A 22,392-nucleotide genomic window follows, 5' to 3' on the forward strand; every position below is an offset into this window, starting at 1 on the left:
CCTCTCTTTCTCCGATATTTACTCTCTTTCCATCATTGAACTACAAACATCTGCTGCATGTGCTAGACACTATACAAATGCATTGTATGGCACTTTTTTTGTTGGAAAAAAGGTGGTTAAGAATAATCTTTCTAAACATGAATGATATAAGATTATAGCATGCATTGAAGTTAGTTTATAAACATAATATGTTATGTGAAGTTTTAAAATGCTTATTGGACCGCAAATGCTAACAAAAATAACCAGTGAAAATAGCGGTTGAATATAAAGGATTTTTTTATAAATTTTTCATCTCTAAATAGTTATAATGCACGTGCAATTGCGTATGGCTATTAATAAAGTTTTTTAAAATATAAGATAATTTTGAGTGCTTGGATATTTTTGAGCGTGCAGAAGTGTTTTTTCAAAAATACCAAGGGCAATGTGCTCTGCACTATTGGTCCCTAAGCACTCAAAAAGCTATAAACAACCTGTCTCTTTTGCAAGTTGAAGCTCTACTAGACATCTAAAATCATTCCTGTCTCTATAGCTATTAATGAATTTTACAGAACTTTCAAGCACCTCTAGAAATTGCTTTGATAAGTTTGCCCACAACCACGAAAGGAAAGCAACATAATTAGGAAGTGTGTTGGCGAGAGAGGAAGCAATGAAGGTATAGGATTCGTCATCAGAGACCATGATGCCAGACTGATAGTGGCTAGGGGCTGGCAAATCTTCGACAAATCTATAATCAGTGTTGAGCTTAGAGTTGCATGAAAGGGCATCACCTATGCGAGGTATATGCTGGGTGCGGACTGTATCCTCCTCGAGAGAGACTTGGCCACAATGATCGAGTATATCCGGGGTCGGGGTCGTACCGCTGGTTCTAGGCCGCTGCTCCTCGACATCTACAGGCTCTTAGATGAGTGTGGTTTCTATCGGGCCACATATGTCTACATGGAGACGAATAGTGCTGCTGACTAGGCGGCCTCCTTTGGGGCTCACCATTCTGAAGGCTTCACCTAAGAAGACCACATGTTTGTACCTTATCCTCTGTTCTATTTTCTTTTTTCTAATTTTGTTAGCTGCACTCACATCTGTCACGTGTGAGCCGCTGTTGTACTAAAAAAGCAGCATAACTAGCAGTAATAACCATAAAATCTATACGGAACCTTCCACTCTTGGTGGATTTGGAACGTAGATTTGATGCAAGTGGAAGGAAAAATGTATAGATCGAGGGGTGATCTGTCCATTTTCCTTTGCCGTGCTTCATGCATTCTTCCTTCCACTCACATCAAATCGACATTTGGAACGAAACATGGAATAGTTAGAAACGCACATACGAAGACAGAACTAAGGGTTTCAATAATATGCTCTCTCAGGGACTCTATATTGGATATCCAGCAAATGAAACATTATACCTGTGGATTCTTTGGAGAACAGAACTGCAGTTCCAGATGTCTTGGGATCTAGGCAAAACTTGAGCATTTGATGGAACATAAAAGGTGAGCAGGACTTCATATCCCACTCATAATCTCTTTGTTCTTCATATGAAATTTTAATTCAAGAAATGTGATATCTTGCAAAAACGTGTTTTCAGGAGAAAATTAGGCCGATGCCTCGTAGCTTTCATTCAGCAAAATGAAAGTAAACATCAAGAGGAAACTTGTTCATAACCTATGCTATATGAGAAACACTATGTGAATAATATTGTGCTCCCTCTTTTCGGTCGGCTTGATCCAGGTAACAACAATTTAAGAATTGCCTTCCATCCAAATATTTGCATGCTGATAGCTTTTTTTCCTTTAATTACTTCAACTCCCATGAGGGGCTGCTAAGTTTTCTTTTCTTTTTGCTTAATGATCTTCATCTAAGACTCTGCTTTCGTGAGGGGCATCCATCCATGGGCCAAGACAGAGGAGTAGACGGCTCGATGAGCCAACAAGTGCAGTCCATTGCCTTGTGGTGCTGAAAAAATCTTAAGCGATGGAAACATTCTCAAAAAACCTTGCTTGACAATCACAGCACGGCATGGTTAAACTAGCAACAAGACAACACTGCGGACGACAAAAAATTTGAAGGCAGATAAATGCGTGGACACAAAGTCCCACACGTCTCAATAAAATGCATCAGTTCATGCGATGCAGCGTATCATCAAATGTATAAATGCGAACCAGTTAGAAATGTAGAAAACGGTCGGCCAAATGAAACAAAATGCCAAAACGCGATCCTGAAATCTATTTGATCAGTTGGATTGCAAGATAGAGAGCAATGTGTCATGTGTCACATCCCCCTCCATACTCGCATCTGTTTAGGCAAAAGCCCCTAAAACACCACAATCTAGGTCAATGACTTTTTACATAGAATGACCATGCAAACAGAAAGAGCTGATGGCCCACAGATTGAGAAAGAGTTCTTTGTTAGCTGACAAGATCCATGCCACGCGCTTAGCAGGGAATGAATTTGGCGGTAGACTTTCATAGCTGCCATCCGCCAAGTTGTGGATATAGACATTTGACTCCATATCAGGATCAGTTGGTTCTTCCCAGATGAATCTCTTCCGTTTTGCTGCCTCAAGGTCCAGACATCTTGGCTCCCAATATTCATTCGGTCTTAAAGTGGAAACCTTCCTTCCCCTGTTCCTCCATGCAAAATGAGCAACAACTGGTTTTCTCCAACTCAAGATCATCCAGATATTCAGTTCAGAGAAGTTTAAAGAGCTGAAGCATGGAGACACAAAATAGACCCTCACAATTTCCCCTTCACCTTCGACAATGTTTTTCGAACCACCTATAAGGTTATGGTGATGTGAGAAGAACATCCAACTCTTTTCTAGCAGATCAAGAGTGACAAACCTCCCTTTCTTACAATCAATGCACAGAACCTGCATTCCGACTAAAGTCATAGCACTTATAGAAGTAAATCGCTCATGCTTCTTAAAGGCATACACCTTCCAAGCTTCATCTCCAGGGCAGATCATATGCATTGAGATCCAATGGTCTTCGTTGTTGATGTAGATGGCACGGCCGGACACACTAGATTTAGTGGTTGCTTATGAGATCAACAAACGATATTTATTTTCTAAATCTTTGAAATGCAAGAGCCACACAATTACTGATATCTGTTAATAGCAACCAGTATTATGTTTTAACAGGAGCTTTTACAATACCGCCATTAGAGCTGGATTCCATTATGGTACTTATCTACAATCATACTGATCAAATAAAAGGGATTCATGTAATAAGTACATGAAAATGATCAAGACGAGAGCTAACCTTCTGTATGAGGATGTGGGCATGAACAGCTTAATTATACATGATGACAAGATATGTGGATAAGTAATCAAAGCAGATTATATGTCATAATACGAGATTAAAATATGAGAATGCAACTCTTCATCTGTACAAGTTTTAAGTAATGCAGACAATCTAGAGATAATATTGAATATCGAGCAGTCAATGTTTGAATAGATTCCTACAAAATCTTACCGCCGGTTGAATTTCTTAGCGCTGGAGATTAAAAGTTAGCACCAAGAAATTCAACTAGGGATAGGATTTTGCAGGAATCCATTCAAACATTAACTGCTCAATATTCGATGTTATCTCTTGATTTTCTACATCACTTAAAATTTGTAGAGATAAAGAGTTGTAATCTTATATCTTAATCTAGTAGTATAACATATAATCCGCTTTAACAACTTATCAATATATCTTGTCATCATGCAGTATAAGCTGTTCATGCTCACATCCCCATACGGAAGGTTGACTCTCATCCAGTGACCATTTTTACGAATCATTACGCAAATTCCTCCTCTTGGATTAGTATGAATACAGATAAGCATTATAATGAAATCCAACTTTGATTGTGGTGTTGTGAAAGCTCCAGCTAAAACATAAAATTAACTGCTGTTACTGGCAATTATGTGATGCTTACATTTGAAAAGTTTAGCTAGATACCACTTCCTAATCTCATAAGCAACCTCTTTAGAAAGAACCTGACCATTCAGTTGTTGGATGTTCATCTGACAACTCCTCTTGTATATGGATTGAAAAATTCAACACCCTCGAAATTCGAATTCTGCAAAAATAATATGGAACCTTGATCAACTTCTGTGAGTCTCCCCTTTTCAAGTGCATTGGACTCTAATTTATATGCAGGTGGCGTACATGCAAGAGAGTTAGAGTTGCAATTTGACGACAATTGTATGTCGCATAAAAACATTGCTAATGATTGATAAGAAATATTATTGTCTCAAATTCTCACCATTGACATAAACAGAAAATATTACTACTTACTTCAAGGATAGCGGTGCTTCAGGTGGGAATATTGAGGAAATGCTTTGCAAGGGTAGATGAGTAAAAATCAAGGTGGGGACCTTCACAAGGGATGATGAGGTACTTCCCTTCTGCATGGATTATACAAATCAAAATTATACAAGATCAATGGTCAAACAGCTTGACAACTACACATGATCTAATAAGAACATTAAGAAAAGGAATCAACAATTGGAAAAGAATTTATCATTGTAAGACAGACTTCTGAGTTATAGCAATCATAATTCATGACCGATGACTGCATAATGATTTCAATTATATCAAACAGCAACTTTGATTAGTTACAAATCAATATAAATTATATCCTACTCTGTTTCGATTCATAACCAGATCATGATAAACTTTTTCTTTAAGAAAAAACTTTCGAAAAAATAGGTGTTGTAGCGAATATACATAAAATAGAAACATTTAAATTAATTTGTATTGGACAACTTTGATGTTACTTGAGGCCCAAGTAGCATCAGAAGTGTATGGGTATCCAAATTGGTGTTACAAACTATTCCTGCTATCTTTTTATATCATGCACAAGTTAATAAAAATTCAAGTGCTTTGGCTACCATATATGTATGGATCAAAACAAACCTTTTTTCTTATTTTCAAATAAACCATTCATCTTGCAACCATCTAAATAACATCTGGAACACTTAGCAAATCAAAATTCTGATATCTTGAAGTTCTCTTACCTATGCATTAATTGTACACAACATGGTTGATATTGGCATGGCTAGGGTTGTAAAGTCTACAATGGTTCATATGAAATGAGAATATACGTTGTCGATCACAATCTGTAGATCTTAAAACTCACATCCCAAAACTTAATTATATCTAATAGATCCAAATTAAAATAAACTAAATTATTTTGCCATGTGACAGAAGGAAGCTTATTTTCTGAAATCACAGAGATTAGAAGTAACGAAACAATTTGTTTAGTTCTAGCCATAATAAATGATGCAGATAATCATTAAAGATGTGGATCATGATTATTTGATCCTCCAAGATCCATCTTTGAGATAGTGATGATGATGCCCTTCTGCAAATGCTAGCTTGGATATCTTCAGAGACATGTAGGATACATGGACTTGAATAGAAGCCAACCACTTTTTCCCTTCAAAAGGTTATCAATAAATCTTGGAAATCTCAGGCTGAAGAATAGAGCAAGTACACAATCCCGTTCAGTAACCAAGCATGTACAGGTGGTGAAGACTAGAGAAAGTAACCTCAATCCATGAAAACCATATCATGTATGTAGTCACTTGAAAATGAATCATTTGAGTTTGTTCTTAACTTCTTAGGTAAGTCTATGTAGAAGGTGTCTGTATTTTCTGGGTTCCTGCTCGGTAGGAGGCTCTAGCAAAAGGTCTTTGAGAACTGGGCTCGTTTGGTTTGCGGAAAGCATTTTTTCTTCTAGAAATAAGATTCCTGGAAAGCAGATTTCTAGAAAAAGGATGCCTGAAAAAGTACTTTTGGCATGTTTGGTTGACCATGGAAAAGTGATAGATTTTCAAAGTACTTATGTTTGGTTGACCATCCACTTTCCTAAAAAAGTTATGTGTAATTCCTATTATACTCTTAACAAAATTTAGGTCTTTAATGCCTCTTTAACGTTGAAGGGCCTTTTTGGAAAAAAAAATAAAAATGGAGTTATTCCTGGCTCATGAGAAAATAACTTTTTCATGTTTCTCATAGAAAAGACTTTTCCATGAAATGTAGAAATCATATTCCCATGGGAATACAACTTTTCCATTTCTCTCCTTTGAAAACTCCAACCAAACAAAAGGCATCTCATTACTTTTCCGTTGACCATACTTCCCCCCCTTCTTTTCCCGCGAACCAAACGAGCCCTAAGATGGATGCCATGAGCAGATACAAGATATATTCGTGAAAGGCAATTTGAAAGGAGATGCTTTCTTATTGCAGATGTTGAAACAGCTATTGGCTATCTTTTGTTTCCTCTATCTATTGTAACAGAAAATCAACTAGCGTCAATCAATTCAAACTGTTGAAAACTAGTATAATCATCATACTGAGACTTGCTAAGAGACAATATCACATATAATATAGCATACAGATAACAGGATATTGTCCAAAATGTTCTACATTCTGTTAGATATTCTATCAATCCATAATACTGATAAAACCCTATTATATTAAGTAATAGAATATATTCTTAGCCTATTAGAATTCATTAAGATTTTGGAAGCTTGAAGAGAACATGAAGATTCCTTCAGATTTAGATTTACGTGCTGGTGACTTTCATCGTATGCATAATGTTATGGAGAGCTAATTATCAAGTTTGACACCTCTAGAAGCCAAGAGTGTATATCCTTTTCAAGCAAGCTGTTTGGAACAGGACAATGATTGTTTTCAATGTGGAAAAATTAGCGTGACACCTCCTTACTGACAAGAACAGATAGCTAGCTCTGGTTATGAAGCAAATATCAGTAGGGATGTGGGAAGAAGGTTAGGGTGACTTTGGTTGTCTCTTGACTCAGATGGTTGCACATCATCCAGTTTAAAAGAATTCGGCAATTCATGAGGACTCAGCCTTTAAACCATTTCTTTTAAAGCCAGAGGTTTCTAACTGAAATTCAGCAAAATTCAGCCATGTTTAAAAAGGCTGGATTCTCCACATAATTCGGAGGAGATGATGAATGACTACAGCCACTCTGTTGTGAAAGAGCTAGTCGATATAAGAACATGACAAGGGATATAAGCAGATGAAGGAAGAAGTTTATGGAAAGAAGCCACAGTTGGCAATTTGCAAAGAAGAGGTGGAGAGCATATGAGCAGAAAGATTGCTAGAGTGGTCCTTTCTTTTTGTAAATAATAGTCGAACTGCCACCTTAGGAAATCCTAACTTAAATATTTGGAAAGCATCTCTCAAGTTTCAAATCTATAACCTCCTCTTGAGTTTAGGATGGGTGCAAACACAAGGGTTAGTCCCAGTTTGTCCTAGAGTCATCAAACTTAAGTGCCTTCACAAGCTCTCGAGCAGCTTTGATGCTCAAAGTAAAAACATAAGGTGATGTAACCAACATTGTCCTTTCTTCCAGTAGTCAAGGTTTGGTCACTTGAGCTTTTCTCAATTTATATCCTCCTTGCTTGCACAATGAAAGCAAAATCAATGGGAAGTAACTGGCATTATGGACCTACAAGAAGAACTAAATTTGCTAAACAAAGCCAGAATCAGACCTTGCTGGCGTTTTTGAACATTCTGGGAGTTGAATGCTAGAGTAAGAGGTGGTACTAGAGACTTGGACTACTCTTTTCTATAAAGGCTGAATTACAGTATGTTTGAGGTTAAGTGCAAGGTGATAGTGGAATAAACCAAGAGTTGGAAACTTGATTAAGGTGTACATTGATTGTTTTCATTTGCCTTCAAAAGTTCAATCTTGGATCATTATGCCCAAATGAATAGCACCGTTTTGGATGATTATGCCCATCAACTTCAAACAAAAACTCGATTTCACTCCTATCTCCACTTTACGTCATTCATTATACTATTTCGTCCTATTAATTTCGAAATCCTTGATTTCTGAGGCTTTTGTCTAGACTACAAGTTCAGCGTTTAACCTAGTTAAGTTCTCAATACTATTCATGCAGAAACAACTTATATGATACACCACATTACCTATATGTGAATATAGAAGCAAACAAACAGTAACTAAAATACATAGCAACTAAAGGATAGAAAGTTTCAAAAGTTTGTATTATTAATCTATATTAATCTGAGCCCGCCAGTTTACCCCCATAAGAAAGAAGGACAAGAATTGATATGTTGGTAAAGGGCTTCTAGCACAATATGGGGTTGCATAGTGCGATGTAGACATAGGTTAGGACATAACCTGATAAAAAGTGGCATTTGAACATATTCCATATCTATGAAGCACTTATTCACATGAATAAGAGGCAAGAACAAGACATGATATGGATACAAAAATACAACAAATCTTGAAAAAAATGCGATACAATACATCGAGGAGGCAACAATATTTATTTATTTATGTATGTATGTTAGCATCTACATAGTATATATTAACAAGTATTCATCAAACATAACAAGCTATTACAATAGCATAGTCATCAATCCATGCAGTAATATCCAACATCATATACTTTTATTTAACCATCCATCATCAAGTCAAAAAGATCATTATTCATCAGAGTATGCCGGCGGCATCAGAGAAGTATCTGAAGCCCTTTCGGGTTCTTAAACAAATAGGTTACTTGAAATAAGTACTCATAGATGTAGCCACATGTGAAATAGATTGTTATAATTAGTCTAATAAAACTTTTTGATATGCAAGGACATCCTTCTACCAAAAAAAAAAAAAACAAGAAGCCATTAAATTTTTCAAGGGATTGGTATACCTGCGGCGTATTGGAGGATGAGGAGGAGCCATATCCCACCTGATGCTGGATCCTCTTTTCCTTCATCATCTGGATCTCGAGTTGCCTGCCTCTCTCCTTTCTCCTCTGATCCTCCATTTTTAGGATCATCCGTTGAGTCTTTTCCTTCCTTCTATTCTTCTCCCCCAGCGGATCGACCAGCTGCATCATTGATTCAACAAGCAACGATAACACAGCCAGAATGGAAACAAAGCATCGCGCAGTTTACAAAGAAGGGGGATATACCTGGGAGATGGGTTATCACTCCTCGGAGGCTTCTTGCATTGCGGAGAACGGAGGAGGAAGAAGAAGGGGAAAGGGGAGGAAGACAAAAAAGGGGTCTTTGGGAGGAGGAAAAGGCCTCCGGACATGAATCCGATTTTGTTTTGCATTTGATAAGAGCGTGACGCCCGCTGTTCACAAGGATGGGGGTTGTATCTTTCGGGCGAAAGAAGGATTTACCTTCCTTCCCGCGCATCCACCGTTGGATTGCGAAGTTGGTAGCTTCCAGAAGAAACTTGGAGTGCTTTGAGTGTTGTGCCGGATCTCGATTCAACGGTCTATCTCGCGAGGGAAGATCAATGGTTCTTTTGCGCAAAAGATACAACCCGAAACTGTTTACCGTACAGAGTCCGTGACACAAGCAATAATTTGTCGCCACGTAGACATGGAATGTGTCGGTAAGAATGTTGTCGGACCGGCGAGGGGACCCAAATTTTGACATCTCAAAAATTTTATTAATATACTTGCAAAAACAAATATTGTTTTGATAAAATATTTTCAGTTGGCTATTTAGTAATTGTCTATCATCTATAGCTCCTAAGCATTGATCGCTAAATAATATTGATTTTATATTTCCGGACGATCATCGTGTGCTATTTTTTTTGGGTAAATCGAACAAATTAATCCAAATAAGTATAAGTATATCCGTAGGAATTAATAAACAAAATATTTAATAATAAATCAAAAAAGAATTATCGTAGAATTCCATAATGCAATTTTGATATATTTAGTCATATAAGATATCATCCAATTAGCTGCACTATTAACTAACCTATATATATATATATATAATGTTAAAAGAAAGAAATGTGTACAACAATCAACAGAAATCTTAGAGAAGAAGATGGAATTTGATTTCAGCATTAGATAGATTTGAGAGCCATCTAATAACAATCAAAGAATCGACCTCCAAGTAAATATTGGTTGCCCTTAATGTCTGAATAGTATAAGTTAACACTTCGATGTTGCATGCAATTTTGTTATTGGAACAGTTGTATCAAGAATAGAAGAAAGAATCTACACATTCCGGATGGATCGCGGCTGCTTCCAGATCTTCCTCTATCTGCATCCTTCTATATCATCACTGCTAGCTGCTTAAGTATGAAATAGATAATACATCTTTATTATACGTTTGATGCATTTTATTGTATATCCGCTATATATATATATTACACATCCAATAAGTATTTATTTAGAATGTCACATGTTGCACTTGGACATGACAATAAAATTATTCAAGGCCCCTATATGTGTATCAACTTGCAAAAGGAAAAAAAAAATCCAACTTTTTAAAAAAAATCCACAATCAAGTGAATTTTTCAATGCAAAATCCATCACTTACTAATATCCCTCTGCCTTCACCAATGTCATAGCTTTATGCCCGAGTCAAAGTTAGGGTTATGGGAAAGCTTAATCCACTTATCCTTGTTAAGTGTTGGTGATGTAGGCGTTCACAGGATAAATTTCTTGCTATGCATATGTTTTTCGAAGGAACCCACTCTCTGTGTCATTTACTCTTTTCTGATTCGGTCGGCCTTACCCATGCTCGACACATGTGAGCAGCCATTGTACCAAAAAAAAAAAAAAAAAGAAAAGAGAAAGGGACCAGGTAATTGATCCTATAGCTTTAGGTTTTGGAGTTTCTTGTTGACCTGATGTACCTGATGGAGCGGCATTTTCAGATGGCGGCCTCAGATTTTCTTAGATTTTGAAACATCTTGATGTCGTGTAAGTGCACTAGGAAAAAAACGAGCATGCCAATCTGACTTCGTTGTACCATTTATGTCCAATTCGATTAAATCCAGTTTGGATTAAGTGATATAAGAGAACATGAAAGAATTCCTCTACTTCACTATAATTTGCAGCAAAAAAAGAGGCAAAATCTACCACATATCAATCCTCCTCTCTCTTGAAATGAAACAATCTATATTGATTTCGTAACTTCTGATATCCAACATCATCCTCCACCACCTTCTAATACTAATCTTAAAAACAGAACCAGATGAGGAAAGAAAGAAAAGAAAAGGAACCTTAAATCAATAAAACCTTGTAGTTTCTCCACCAAAACATGGACACTTCCAGCTTCATGCTTCTTCCTCCATGGCAGCTCTGCAATACAGCAGGGAGACACTAGAAAATCAGCTCCTGTTGTGGATTGGATTGGACCCCCTTCGAACTCTTCTCTTGCTCATTTGGGTAGACTGGAATGACGAAGATCCCGAAGTTGATTTCTTCTTGGTGTTCAAGTTTGCGACGCCAATGTTCTTGAGGATGTGTGGCTTCTTTGCTGCTAGCCCATGCCCTGGACCCAGCCTGTGGACGAGGTCTGTTCTTCCAAGGCCATGGACCATCCTTGGTTCCATGGCCAAGAGACCAACACAAACTAGGAGAGCAAAGAGCCTGTAAGTGAGAAAAGCCATTGCTCCTTCGCTTGAAGACAGAGATGGTAGTAGGCTCTGATCATCTTCACTTCTGATGTCCTGTCTATGTAGATATATCCCTGTTTGGATTTTGGGTCTAAAAGCAATAAAGCTTGCCCAGGGGCCCAAAACACTCACACAAACTGAGATTCACTTCAATCATATGCCAGCAACCAAGGCACATCTAAGGCTGTTTTAGAAGGTTCTCACAGGAATGAATAAAGTAATTGGAAGCCAGTCCTTGGGAAGCTATAACCTTTCTTTTTGCTCTACTGTGATCTTCCTCTACTTTGAACTCCCCTCTGAAAGCACATCTACCCATGCAGCTAATAACAGCAGCACTTGGTTTTTCGTGCTAGAATAGGCTTCTTTGCGCTTTTGTTTGCTATCTTGCAGCCAAACTCCCTTTCCCTTAAAATTTTCCAAGCCTCCAGACTTGATTCAAAGTTTTAAAGAGAACCCACAATTAGCTTCCCTCATCTTCACCAATTTTAATCCTCCTCCTCTTTTAGTTTTCTCGTTTTCCTATGCGCACCATCTTCTCTTTTACTTGCTGCTTTTATATATCCATTGGCACATATAACCACTTGCAACCTGGAGGATTCCTAACAGCATAAGCTTTGCCACTTTATCAAAATCTAAGGGATGGGGTTTCATTCGAGATCAAGATTGTGGTGCACTGATCATAGTCCAAGCCAAGCAAAGCAACCGAGATCAAGATTTTGCTACAAACAGTCGGGCTATCCTTTGCCTTTGTGTTAAAGCAAAAGAGCGACAGTAGCCGTTGCTCTATAAAGTGGTTCTCGTAAACGACCTCCCTTGAAGGGGGTTGGCTTGCACACTAACTACTAGATAGTTTGAGTTTGAAGTAACCCAGCAAAGCAGCAATCTTATCAACTTAGATTTATGCATCTACTCAAATTTCGACAACTGTTGGCACAAGTTACTCTCTTAGAATAGTCAAGTAGTCTTTTGCAGTTCTGACGCGATCATGCATGCGATAATTACATAAAGAGATCTGGATTCCTTTGTACAAGGTTTGTACTCAAGATAGATTCTCTTATATTATGGTTTTCAAATAAGAGGTGCCCACAAGAATGTGATTGCTGTAAAGTAAGGGTAAGTAAAAGAAGGAAAGACAGAAGTTACTACCGAAAAAAAGGGAAATAAAGAAAGAAGAAACTAAAGAGTGACGAGGGAATTTTAACCGAGCCTTCTTTGGAGGCAAGATTCTTAAAGTGTGTGGCATTTTACTAATATTTCTCCAAAGCAGAGGGTTGGACTGGGTGCCTCCTGCTCCTTTGAGCAAGGGTTGCATTGCCTGAGGCCACTAGTTTAGCATTGTCGCACCAGAATTTAAGGAAAAGAAGCAATGACTAAAGGCTTGGTTAATCCAGCTAAACAAAGCATGGTTCATCCAGTTAAACTAGTCTTGAGTGGTTGCAGCATTTGAAGGGCAATTATGAAGCTCAAAGTGTGATAGTTCCTTCCCCTCTAAGCAATGGAAACCTCTGTGCTGCCACCAAAACAATACATGTGCATAAAGCAGTACATCGTATGCAAGCATGGATAGATCATGAGAAAAGCGAATTATGCTCAAAAACTGAACAGAAAAAGAATGAAATCACAAACATGTGGAACTTATCAGACTCTTGTTTTTATGGCAACTGCAATAAAGAATATCCATTGCTTTATCAGAAAGGGGGAGAAAATAAAATCCACCATTTCCCTGCTTTGCAATTAAACTAGCATTTAAAGGTTCTACCTGAACTAGGATCTTGTTTATATGAGGTACCATATAGGATGGTGAAACAAATGAGAGAAACATAAAATGTTTTTGCCATTACAGAGACTCGATTTCCTTTTGATGTTTAGCGTTTACACATGTTTCCCAGTTGCCAACTTTGAATTATTCAGCTACAACATTCAGTGGCATTAATCTATTGTCTAAGTTTCATGATACCTTCTAGAAGTAAGCTAATATAGAAGTCAGTAAGAACATTAGTCTCAAGTGCCTTAGCTGTCCCAGGCAATGCGTCCAAGTTGTACTAGCCCCTTCAAATCAAACATGAGATACGACTCCCCCTCGTCCAAAAGTTAATCCCACTCTGTTTGAGTGAAGCATTGATGGTCCTGAACTCAAAAATGCAGACCGGCAAACCACTATAATTTGTGGTTGACAATAGACTAGCTAATCTATAATGCATCTCTTGCTGCTGCGCCTAAAATATTCTGTACAATTAAGCAGAAATATTCCATCAAATTAGTCCAGTTAAATGGATATATGATGTTGTCATTAAGTTCTTTCAACAACAATGATACAATGTTGTCATTATGCGAGAGAGAAAACGGAAGGTATGGGACCATGCCAAACCACTTAAATGGAGGATCAAGATAGCAACCCAACCATGTCTAAATCAGATATTACACCCTTGACACAGATAAATAGAAGTATGCACAAAGCAGGCCTTACAGAACACTAATGCCATCTTCAAACAGTTATGCAGAACAATAGAGAATGGATCTCCATGCATACATATTGGAGCAAAACAGATAACAACAAAGAGGTAGTTATAATCCAGGTTAGAAAACAGAGCACCTGAAACTGAAAGAAAGGTGCTTAGAGTCTTGTTATTAGCCTGTCTAGTGTTTCATGTATTGTTCATTATTCAAAGGGAATAATTTGTTGGGTTGGTTGTTTGTTTGGATGTGGCTGGGCTTCATCCAACCTCTAGATTATCCCCCTCTTGTGAATTTGTCTTAAGAAGAAACAAACAAGAGGGTATATAGTCTTCTTTGTCGCATGTACTGATGCACATCAACAAAAATAAATTGAGGCATTAAAGTGTTTTTGTATCTAATAACTGAAATAGTAGGTATTACTTCATATTCATGTGAGGGTATAAGAGCCTATAGTTTGACTAGTCTCTCTCAGTAAACCACATTTCCCCTCAGCATTTTGTACATCTGTACATATCTGTACAGCTATTGTTATAAGTATTCGGCTCTCTCTTCGATTAGCCAAGTAGTCTTTTGCAGTTCTGTAGCAATTATGCAAGTGATTATTACATACAAAGATCTATGTTCCCTTTTTCTAAGGTCTGGGACTCAAGATAGATTCTCTTGTTTTAAGGTTTTAAAAATAAGAGGTGTCCACAGGATTGTGATTTTTTGTAAAAGAAGAGGAAGTATCAAAATAGTTATTTCAGACAAAAAAAGAGTAGTGACAGAATAAAAGGATAAATTAAAAGGAAATGAGGAAGTCTTAATGATGTGGCCCTCTTCCTGAAGACAAGATTCTTAAAGTGGAGCCATTTTGCTAGTATTTCTTTGTAGCAGAGGGTTATAGAGGGTGCCTCTTGCTCCTTAAGCAAGGCTTGCAGGGTCTGTCTTAGGCTGCTAGTTCAAAATTGAGGTCACAGAATTTTAGGAGTAATGACTAAAAGCTTGGTTAATTTGGCTAAGCTAGTCTTGCGAGGTTGCCCAAATGAATCATTCAAGCATTACAAGGAAAATCCAGAACTTCCCTGCTTACCTCTTGAACTAGTATTCATGGGTTCTCTTTAAATTTATTTAAAATATTGAAATTAACAGTAATATACATACTTGTAGGCAGATCTCTATGACTATCTTCTTTCTGGCCCTTTCAGAGAGTTTGTCTCCATTTGATGTTAGGGTTCACATATGTTCTCCCAGAAGCCTTGATTCAATCTTTCCAGTAATATGCTGATTAATTTAAGGCGCAACATTCGATGTCATTACAATTTTAATGTCTAGAATTTGTAAAACCTTCTCAAGTAAAGTTAATATCAAAGTCGTAGAAATATTGGTTTCAGGTGCTGTAGCTATACCCAGTGTTTGCAAGTTATAATTCTTCCCAGCCCCTTCAGATCATGTATGAGATATAACCATGCCCTTATTCCAGAACTAAGCCTAATATCTAGTGCTTATTTGTCGCTCATCCCTCAAAAGAAATGTTTGCACAAGATCTCATTATATACTGCTATTTATTTATATCAAATTGATAGATCTGCTAAGCTCCAATGCATCGTTTGCAGATACAGAAATAATATGGTGTAGAGTTAATTGAAATTATCTGATAAATTAGAACATGATGCGTCAATAATGCTTCCCAATAGTTATGATTCACCATTGCCAATATGTGATAAAATTAACGACACTTTTTTACAATGTCATATAACAAGACATTTCAATGGAATGAGCATCAACATGTAATAAACTCAAAACTTCAGGATTACAAATGGATATAAAGAAGGCTAGCTGATGTCAAACAATAATGACAGAAAACCCATGCTTTTTCTTGATTATTCATTACTTACAATAGACAAATCGAGATGTCTTTTGACACACCCTGGAAGCAAAGTCTTCGACTTTTTGATATCAAGATCCATCTGGCTTCAAAACCCAGATTTTATGCTTATTTTCTCTGAGAAGAGAATATACAGGTTATTTTTTCTCCGTTTTTTGGAATGTAGTAGATGCCCATTTAGCAACAAAATATCACAATGGTCATAACTGCTACGAGACATCTTTGATCAAAGGTACTGAGATGTAGTCCAGAATTCCAGATTGTTCCTCCTTCAATGCATTTAACTAAGCTTTGGAAGACAAAATGGTCTGGATTCTTTCAAGAGAATAATAGAGCTACCAAGGTACAGCTATATCCCCACTATCATCACCAAGGCTATGGAATTTGATTTCACTCATTAAACTGCTACCTTGTTAATCTCATGATATTTTCTTTCATTTGCCAGGAACAGCCCCATTGGACAAACAGCTATTTCCCCTCCAATTTGTGCATCTGTTTTCTTAAACTGTTCACCTACGCTGCTACAATCTTTCTCGTAAGAGCCATCACAACTTGATAGCCACAAAGTATCAGACGCCCAACCAGGATATTTTTAGAGCTCTACTGGACTGCAGATATGTCAAGTTTTGCTGCAAATCCAATGCTGCAGCTGGCTGCAAAAACTAGAACTGTGCCTCCATACTGGTAGCAGATTTGAACAAATTTCACCATATCCTTGCATAATAGGAATAAGAAATGTCTGCTCTCAATACTCCAAATACAACCTCCTAACTCACTATATTCTTCTTTCTCAAGTTAAGTTGGAGTCTAAGATTTTAGTAGTGAAAATATGTAGAACAAAAAGAGCTCGAATCCAACAGGAGACAATTCTTAGAATCATTCTGTTACTCCAGTTACTGAACTTATTCCTGGCGTTCTAAGGAATGCTTGAGCTCCAATCAGCCTTCTTGCTAGCAACACATCATCCCATCTTCCTGATTCAGCAAAAGTATTGGAAGATATGACATAATCTTCAGGATCATAAAACTTCTTCAGCTGTATCAGCCTATCAACTAAACTTGCTCCAAGAACAACTTCCCCATGGACTCTGCAAGCACCTATAAGCATCCTCCAAATAACTGCATTGGGTTCAATAGGCATGTTCTTTACAAAATCATCCGCCTCCTCCAGCAACCCTGCACGGGCGAACATATCAACCATGCAACCACAATGCTCGATCTCAGGCTTTAAACTATAATCTTGGCACATGATTCTATACATATTTATACCATCATCAACCAAACCAGTATGGTCACAGGCTGATAAAACTCCTATGAATGTGATGCTATTTGGTTCAGCCCTTGCATCACGCATCTGCTGAAAGACTTCCAGAGCTTCCCTTCCTCTACCACTGATGGCATATCCAACAATCACAGAAGTCCATGAGATAACATCTCTCTTTGGCATCATACTAAATATTCTCTCAGCTCTATCCATGCGCCCAAATTTTGCATACATGTCTATAAGAGCATTGCATAGCACAGTGCTCCCAGCAAGACCATTTTGCTGAATGTCAGAAAGAATCCGATCACCGTCGTCAAACGCCTTCAAGTTTTGGCAAGCTGAAATTACACCTAGCATTGTCACTTCATCCGGGATCAGCTTTTCCACTTGAATCCTCTCAAAGAGATTCACGGCTTCATTAGAAAGCCCATTTTCAACATAAGCCAAAATAATTGAATTCCAAGAGACAATATTTCTGGTGGGCATCTCATCAAAAATTTTTCGAGCAATCTCTATCTTCCGACATTTAGAGTACATGTTGATCAGAGCTGTTGCTACAGGAACGGGAATATTGTTCACTCTTCTTCTCAGATAGGCATGGATCCAATCCCCCATTTCAAGATTTTTGCTCTGAGCACAGGCAGAAATCAAGCTAACTAGAGTCACTCTGTCGCCCTCAACACCTTGGCTTCTCATTTCTTCGAACAAGGATATAGCTTTATCAGCATCATCGTTTTTCCTATAACCAGCAATCAAACTATTCCAAGAAACCAAATCTCTTTCAGGCATTGCATGAAACAGATCCTCAGCATCCTTGATGCACCCAAATGAGGCATACATATCAATAAGAGCATTACCCACTGAAATCATCGAACAACCAAAAGATTTGCAGCAAAAGGCATGAAGAGACCTCCCAATACTCAGGTTTCCATACTCAGCACATGCACCGATCAAAATCACCAAAGTAACATCATTAGGACTCAGTTCTTCACCAAGACAACCATCCAGCATCTTATTGAATAAGCTCAACCCCATCCAAAAAAAATTTCTTTTTAAGAGCCCCGAAAGCATGCAGTTGATCGTAACTATAGTTCGGCAGGAAATTCCATCAAACAGATTGCAAGCGCTGCCAATCGAGTTCGCAGAGCTCGAGTAGAAATGGATCAGGGTGTTCTGGACATTTAGGTTGGATTCCAGTCCACGTCTAAGAACTTGGCAATGAATAGACTTTCCTTCTCTTATCGCCATCAGCCTACCGCAAGCTTTTACGGCCGACGCAAAGGTGAAGAGGTCGAGAGTAAAGGATGGCATTTTGCCATTCACACTCCATTGCAAATTTCTAAGGAGATGAAGGGATCGGCGCGGGTTGCCTCCAGACGCATGGCGGCGAATCATGGCATGCCAAGTGGCGGCATCGGGCTGCTCGATGGAGTTGAACAGGAGGGCGGCATGATCAAGAAGAGATGGTTTGCAGGCGCAGAGGTGGAAGAGCTTGAGGAGGATGGATTGGTCGGCGATGAGGCCGGTGGTGACGAGGTGGGAGTGGAGTTGGAGGAGGAGGTGGGTGGATAAGAGGGAGGAGTTTTGGTGGAGAAGGTGGAGGAATGGGTGTCTCAGCTTGGTATGAATGGCTGCGTTCATGGACGGAAGGAATGCTGGTTTTCTTTGTTGCTTTGGAATGCATCCAGGCATCCAGCAGCTCGTCAAATTTTGTGTCCTTCGAGTCAGTGGACGGGAAGATTGACACCTAAGGAAAACAGTTTATTTAACGCTTCTCTTCCTCGCGTATTGGTGGAGATCAGCTAGACAAGGGTATGCCACCCTAAAAAAATTCAAGAAAAAATTCAAGATGAGAGGTGAGGACAAGTTTTTTTTTTGTTTTATTTTATTTTTATTTTCATCATGTTTATATATTTATATAAGTATAGCGTATTTTATAGCTATTATGACAGTTAAAAATTCCACTTCTTGTGAGTCCAAATTTGATAGATGCTGTGATAGCTAAGAATTCCTCTTCTGGTGAGTCTAAATTTAAATGAATTTAAAATTCAAATTTACAGCTGTTGGAGCAGTTACGAATTTTTTAGATTGAGCTTCTCCTTCACTTGCGCAGAAAGCTCGGACTCTTTTGGTGACTCCGTTCCAACACACCCCCACAATCGAATGGGATGTTCTTGCACATGAAGATTATCTCGAAGATACGTAAATCTCACTACCAATAGAGGTTTTGTGAGTAGATCGGCTATCTGATCTTTTGACGATAAAAATAACACTTTTAGTTATTTCTTCATCACCTATTCTCGCACGGTATGGAAACTAATTTCAATATGCTTCGTTCTGGCGTGGAAGATTAGATTATAGGAGAGGTAGGTAGCACCTATGTTGTTGCACCATAATATAAGAGTTTCCTGAAAGAGCAAATGAATATCATTAAGTATGGACTGCAACCATTGAAGCTCGGCAGCAGTGTTGGACAGGGATTTGTACCCTAATTCAGCGCTACTTCTCGTAACTGTTTGCTATTGTTTGCAGCTCCAACTTAGTAAGTTTGCACCATGGAAAATACAATAAGCACCAACACTTCTTCTGCCATCACAGTCCCCGGCCCAATTAGCGTCGGTGTAACCATGCAGAGTGTGACCCGAATGAGTGGATAAGTGGAGACCATAGAAAATTGTGTTTTTGAGATACATTAGTATTCTTTTAACAGCTTACTAGTGAGGTATCCGGGGTTGATGTATATATTTGCTGACTATGTGGACTGCGAATGTGATGTCTAGTCTGGTAAAGCCCAAATAGTGTAAGGCGCCAACAATACTTCGATAGAGATGGGGATCATCAAATTCTTGACCTTCAAATTTTGATAACTGACAGGAAGTAGACATCGAGGTGCTGCAAGGTTTAACTTTGTCCATCATGTACTTTATACTAAGATTTGTTGATTGGGTTGTTGCAGCCTTTAATATCAAAGCATGGAATTGAGTGTTCATGGAACTATTTGGTTCGGATACAAGACTGCATTTGGTTTGGTCAGGGCGGAGCAAGATCATTTTGAACTCATATTCTCCAACTATTACAATCAAATATTAGAAATAATTAGATATCTAAAAGGGAATTTTTTTGCATGCTAATCCTCATATGCTTGCATATATAATTCTATATTTCCACTTTAATCTATTTTATTTTAATGTATAGTTGGTCAGTGCTACTACACTTATGTTGGACTAATTTATTCCGAGAAACGGAAGCTGAAGAATTTCAGAAGGCTAAAATACTCAACCAACCGGACCCGATGTTCCAGGAGGTGAGTTGGGCAAGCTCATGGGTCCTTTACGTGGGTTTAAAAAGGTGCTTGGGATCATATAGATTGTTCCGGATTAGATATTAAAATTCGAAAATTCAGAAATTTTTTCTACATGCTTTCAGATAAAGATGCTCATATGCACTCTCTGATACATGTGGGTTGTGAGGTCCCTTGAAAATTCAATATCAATTTTCGCATAATGACTAACTTATGGCAGTTTTGAAGCAACAGGCTGTTTGTATATTTTTCATCCCTTGCTCAAAATTGTTCAATGTTTAAACTTTTAAGCTCAAGACTTCTTCAAACTTGTTCCACATTTATGTCAGTAGTTTATAATGCAATTAGGAAAAGCTAGATAGTAGTTCGAGTGACAATATACTTATTATCGCATCTTTTATTCAGAATAATTTGTCGTTGATATAATTTTGGAGAAGATGAGTCCATCCAGAGTGACCCAGATGTTATAAAATACTTTGTTCGAATCATATACAACTCTTTATGAAACTGTATCCCAAGAAGGAAAGTAGCTCTAGCAGCAAGTTTGTATAATAGCTCGTATATTATTTAAAGTTTGTAATTAAGGTAATATCTTTACAGATCATTTCTCATAAAGTGATGGAAAAACACGAATATTGACATATAAAACAACTTGGTTAGATCTGTCTGGTATGTCCCTGTACTTGTATATCGACAAACTTGTTGGGTCAAACCTAAGAGGATTGGAGGTGAAACCTATTCGAGCTGGCTGCTTGATCAAATAATGTCACCAGGCTTTATTTATGACGTATAGCAAGTAGGTTGAGCCTAAATGTAGAATTTTCTTCATTATTGAACTAGCCGGACCCCTTGACAATGGTTATGTTTGTCGAGCTCGGCAGACCTTGATCGGCCAAATGGCCATCTCCTATACCAGAAATATACAAGAATTTTAGAAGATAAATCTAATTCTCATTGATGAAAATTTCGTGCTATTTTATAAAACACGGGAGTTTGAGATGATGAATCCAATTCTTATTGATGAAAATATCTTACCCATCCTATAGAGATACGGAAGAACAAAACATTATCTCCTAAAAGTAAATAGCAGAAGATCATAATAACTTTTGCTTTTGAGCCTTGTTGTCATAGAACGTGCTTCTAGTAGTTAACGCAGCTGAAGTAGATATTGCAGCTTCTTTAGATTTCTCCATCTTATTAGTTTTCCATGCCTATCATGCAACTTCTATGCTCGCCTTTTCCTCTGAAGTCAAAATTTGAAAGTCTGAAGATATATTTACTTCTGTTTCATGTTGCAAGCTGCAAACAATGGTTTTATAATTGTTGAAAGGAGATGCTACCTACCTCAATGCCCTACGATGTTCTTACTAATTGTTCATTCTCTCTAATTTGCAGACTCAAGCTTTCTTCAGCATTGGCCAAGGCTAACACCCTCCTATCCCCAACTACTGTCAAGAGATGCCCGTAATTTTATCAGTCAATGTGTGAAGGTTAACCCAGAAGAACGGCCTTCTGCTGATCAACTATTAGAGCATCCATTTGTGGTGAAACCGCTGGCATCTTCTTCGGGATATGATTCCTCCACCCACGGTAATGATTGAAAGAATTAACTAAAAAGATAAAGCATTGCACTGCCCTTTCATCCTGGCGTCCCCCCAATGATATTGCCGACTTTAGGCTGTTAAATTTTTGCTTTTCAGATGACAATCTGAAGAGTAAAACAGATATTTGTAGGCTTTTGCGCAAATTGGCGTTCAGAAGGTTGGATCCTGCCCTGGTTTACAAGCAGATTCTTGGAAAGCAAGGAATACAATTTTCGGTTTTCATTGTGTTTAAGAGTTTCAACAGTAGTATGATTTTTTTTTTTTCTTTTTTTTCAGGGTGGTTTCGATGTTGTTTTGGTTCATATCCTTGCAAAGTCAGTCATGTATTTAGGTGCGGAAAAGAGAACTGGATACGCAACCAAATCTGGGTGAGATGAGTGCATGAATATGTAAATATGTAGATTTATTTAAGCATCATTTTCAAGGCTATGTTTGCTTGGTAAAATCTCAAGTATTCTGGTGCCGAGAAGATGGCAGCGCTTGGCTGTTT

General features: G+C 38.0%; 1 protein-coding gene and 1 pseudogene across 3 annotated transcripts; both read right to left on the reverse strand.

Moving 5' to 3' along the window:
* Positions 1-2,184: 2,184 nt before the first annotated feature.
* Positions 2,185-9,099, reverse strand: LOC103701539 (uncharacterized). 3 transcript variants are annotated; one of them, XR_003384587.4, is made up of 5 exons: positions 8,949-9,099; positions 8,685-8,864; positions 4,275-4,384; positions 3,913-4,056; positions 2,185-3,014 (listed from the first exon to the last, which is right to left on the reverse strand). XR_003384587.4 is itself a non-coding variant. In XM_008783625.5 (5 exons), the coding sequence occupies exons 2-5, from the start codon at positions 8,811-8,813 to the stop codon at positions 2,336-2,338; spliced, it is 996 nt and encodes a 331-aa protein (XP_008781847.2). In that variant the 5' UTR covers positions 8,814-8,864; positions 8,949-9,099; the 3' UTR covers positions 2,185-2,335. The 3 variants fall into 3 exon arrangements, 1 of the variants encoding a protein (XP_008781847.2); XM_008783625.5 differs by having other exon boundaries at positions 3,979-4,056; XR_001879119.5 differs by lacking the exon at positions 4,275-4,384 and having other exon boundaries at positions 2,185-4,056.
* Positions 9,100-16,610: 7,511 nt separating this feature from the next.
* On the reverse strand, positions 16,611-18,245 carry LOC103701538 (pentatricopeptide repeat-containing protein DOT4, chloroplastic pseudogene; annotated as a pseudogene).
* Between the last annotated feature and the right edge of the window lie 4,147 nt (positions 18,246-22,392).

The sequence above is a fragment of the Phoenix dactylifera genome, chromosome 5, assembly GCF_051530095.1.
Source record: "Phoenix dactylifera cultivar Ajwa chromosome 5, Ajwa_hap1_PhDact_Kaust_v1.1, whole genome shotgun sequence".
NCBI classification, from domain to species: Eukaryota; Viridiplantae; Streptophyta; class Magnoliopsida; order Arecales; family Arecaceae; genus Phoenix; species Phoenix dactylifera.

Excerpts from the sequence above, each read along its gene's own strand:
- LOC103701539 (XM_008783625.5), bottom strand. The coding sequence starts at position 8,813 with ATGATCCTAAAAATGGAGGATCAGAGGAGAAAGGAGAGAGGCAGGCAA. Across the intron at positions 4,385-8,684 it reads CATCCTCCAATACGCCGCAG|AAGGGAAGTACCTCATCATC; the intron begins GTATACCAATCC and ends TAATCCATGCAG. Across the intron at positions 4,057-4,274 it reads GAAGCACCGCTATCCTTGAA|AATTCGAATTTCGAGGGTGT; the intron begins GTAAGTAGTAAT and ends TTATTTTTGCAG.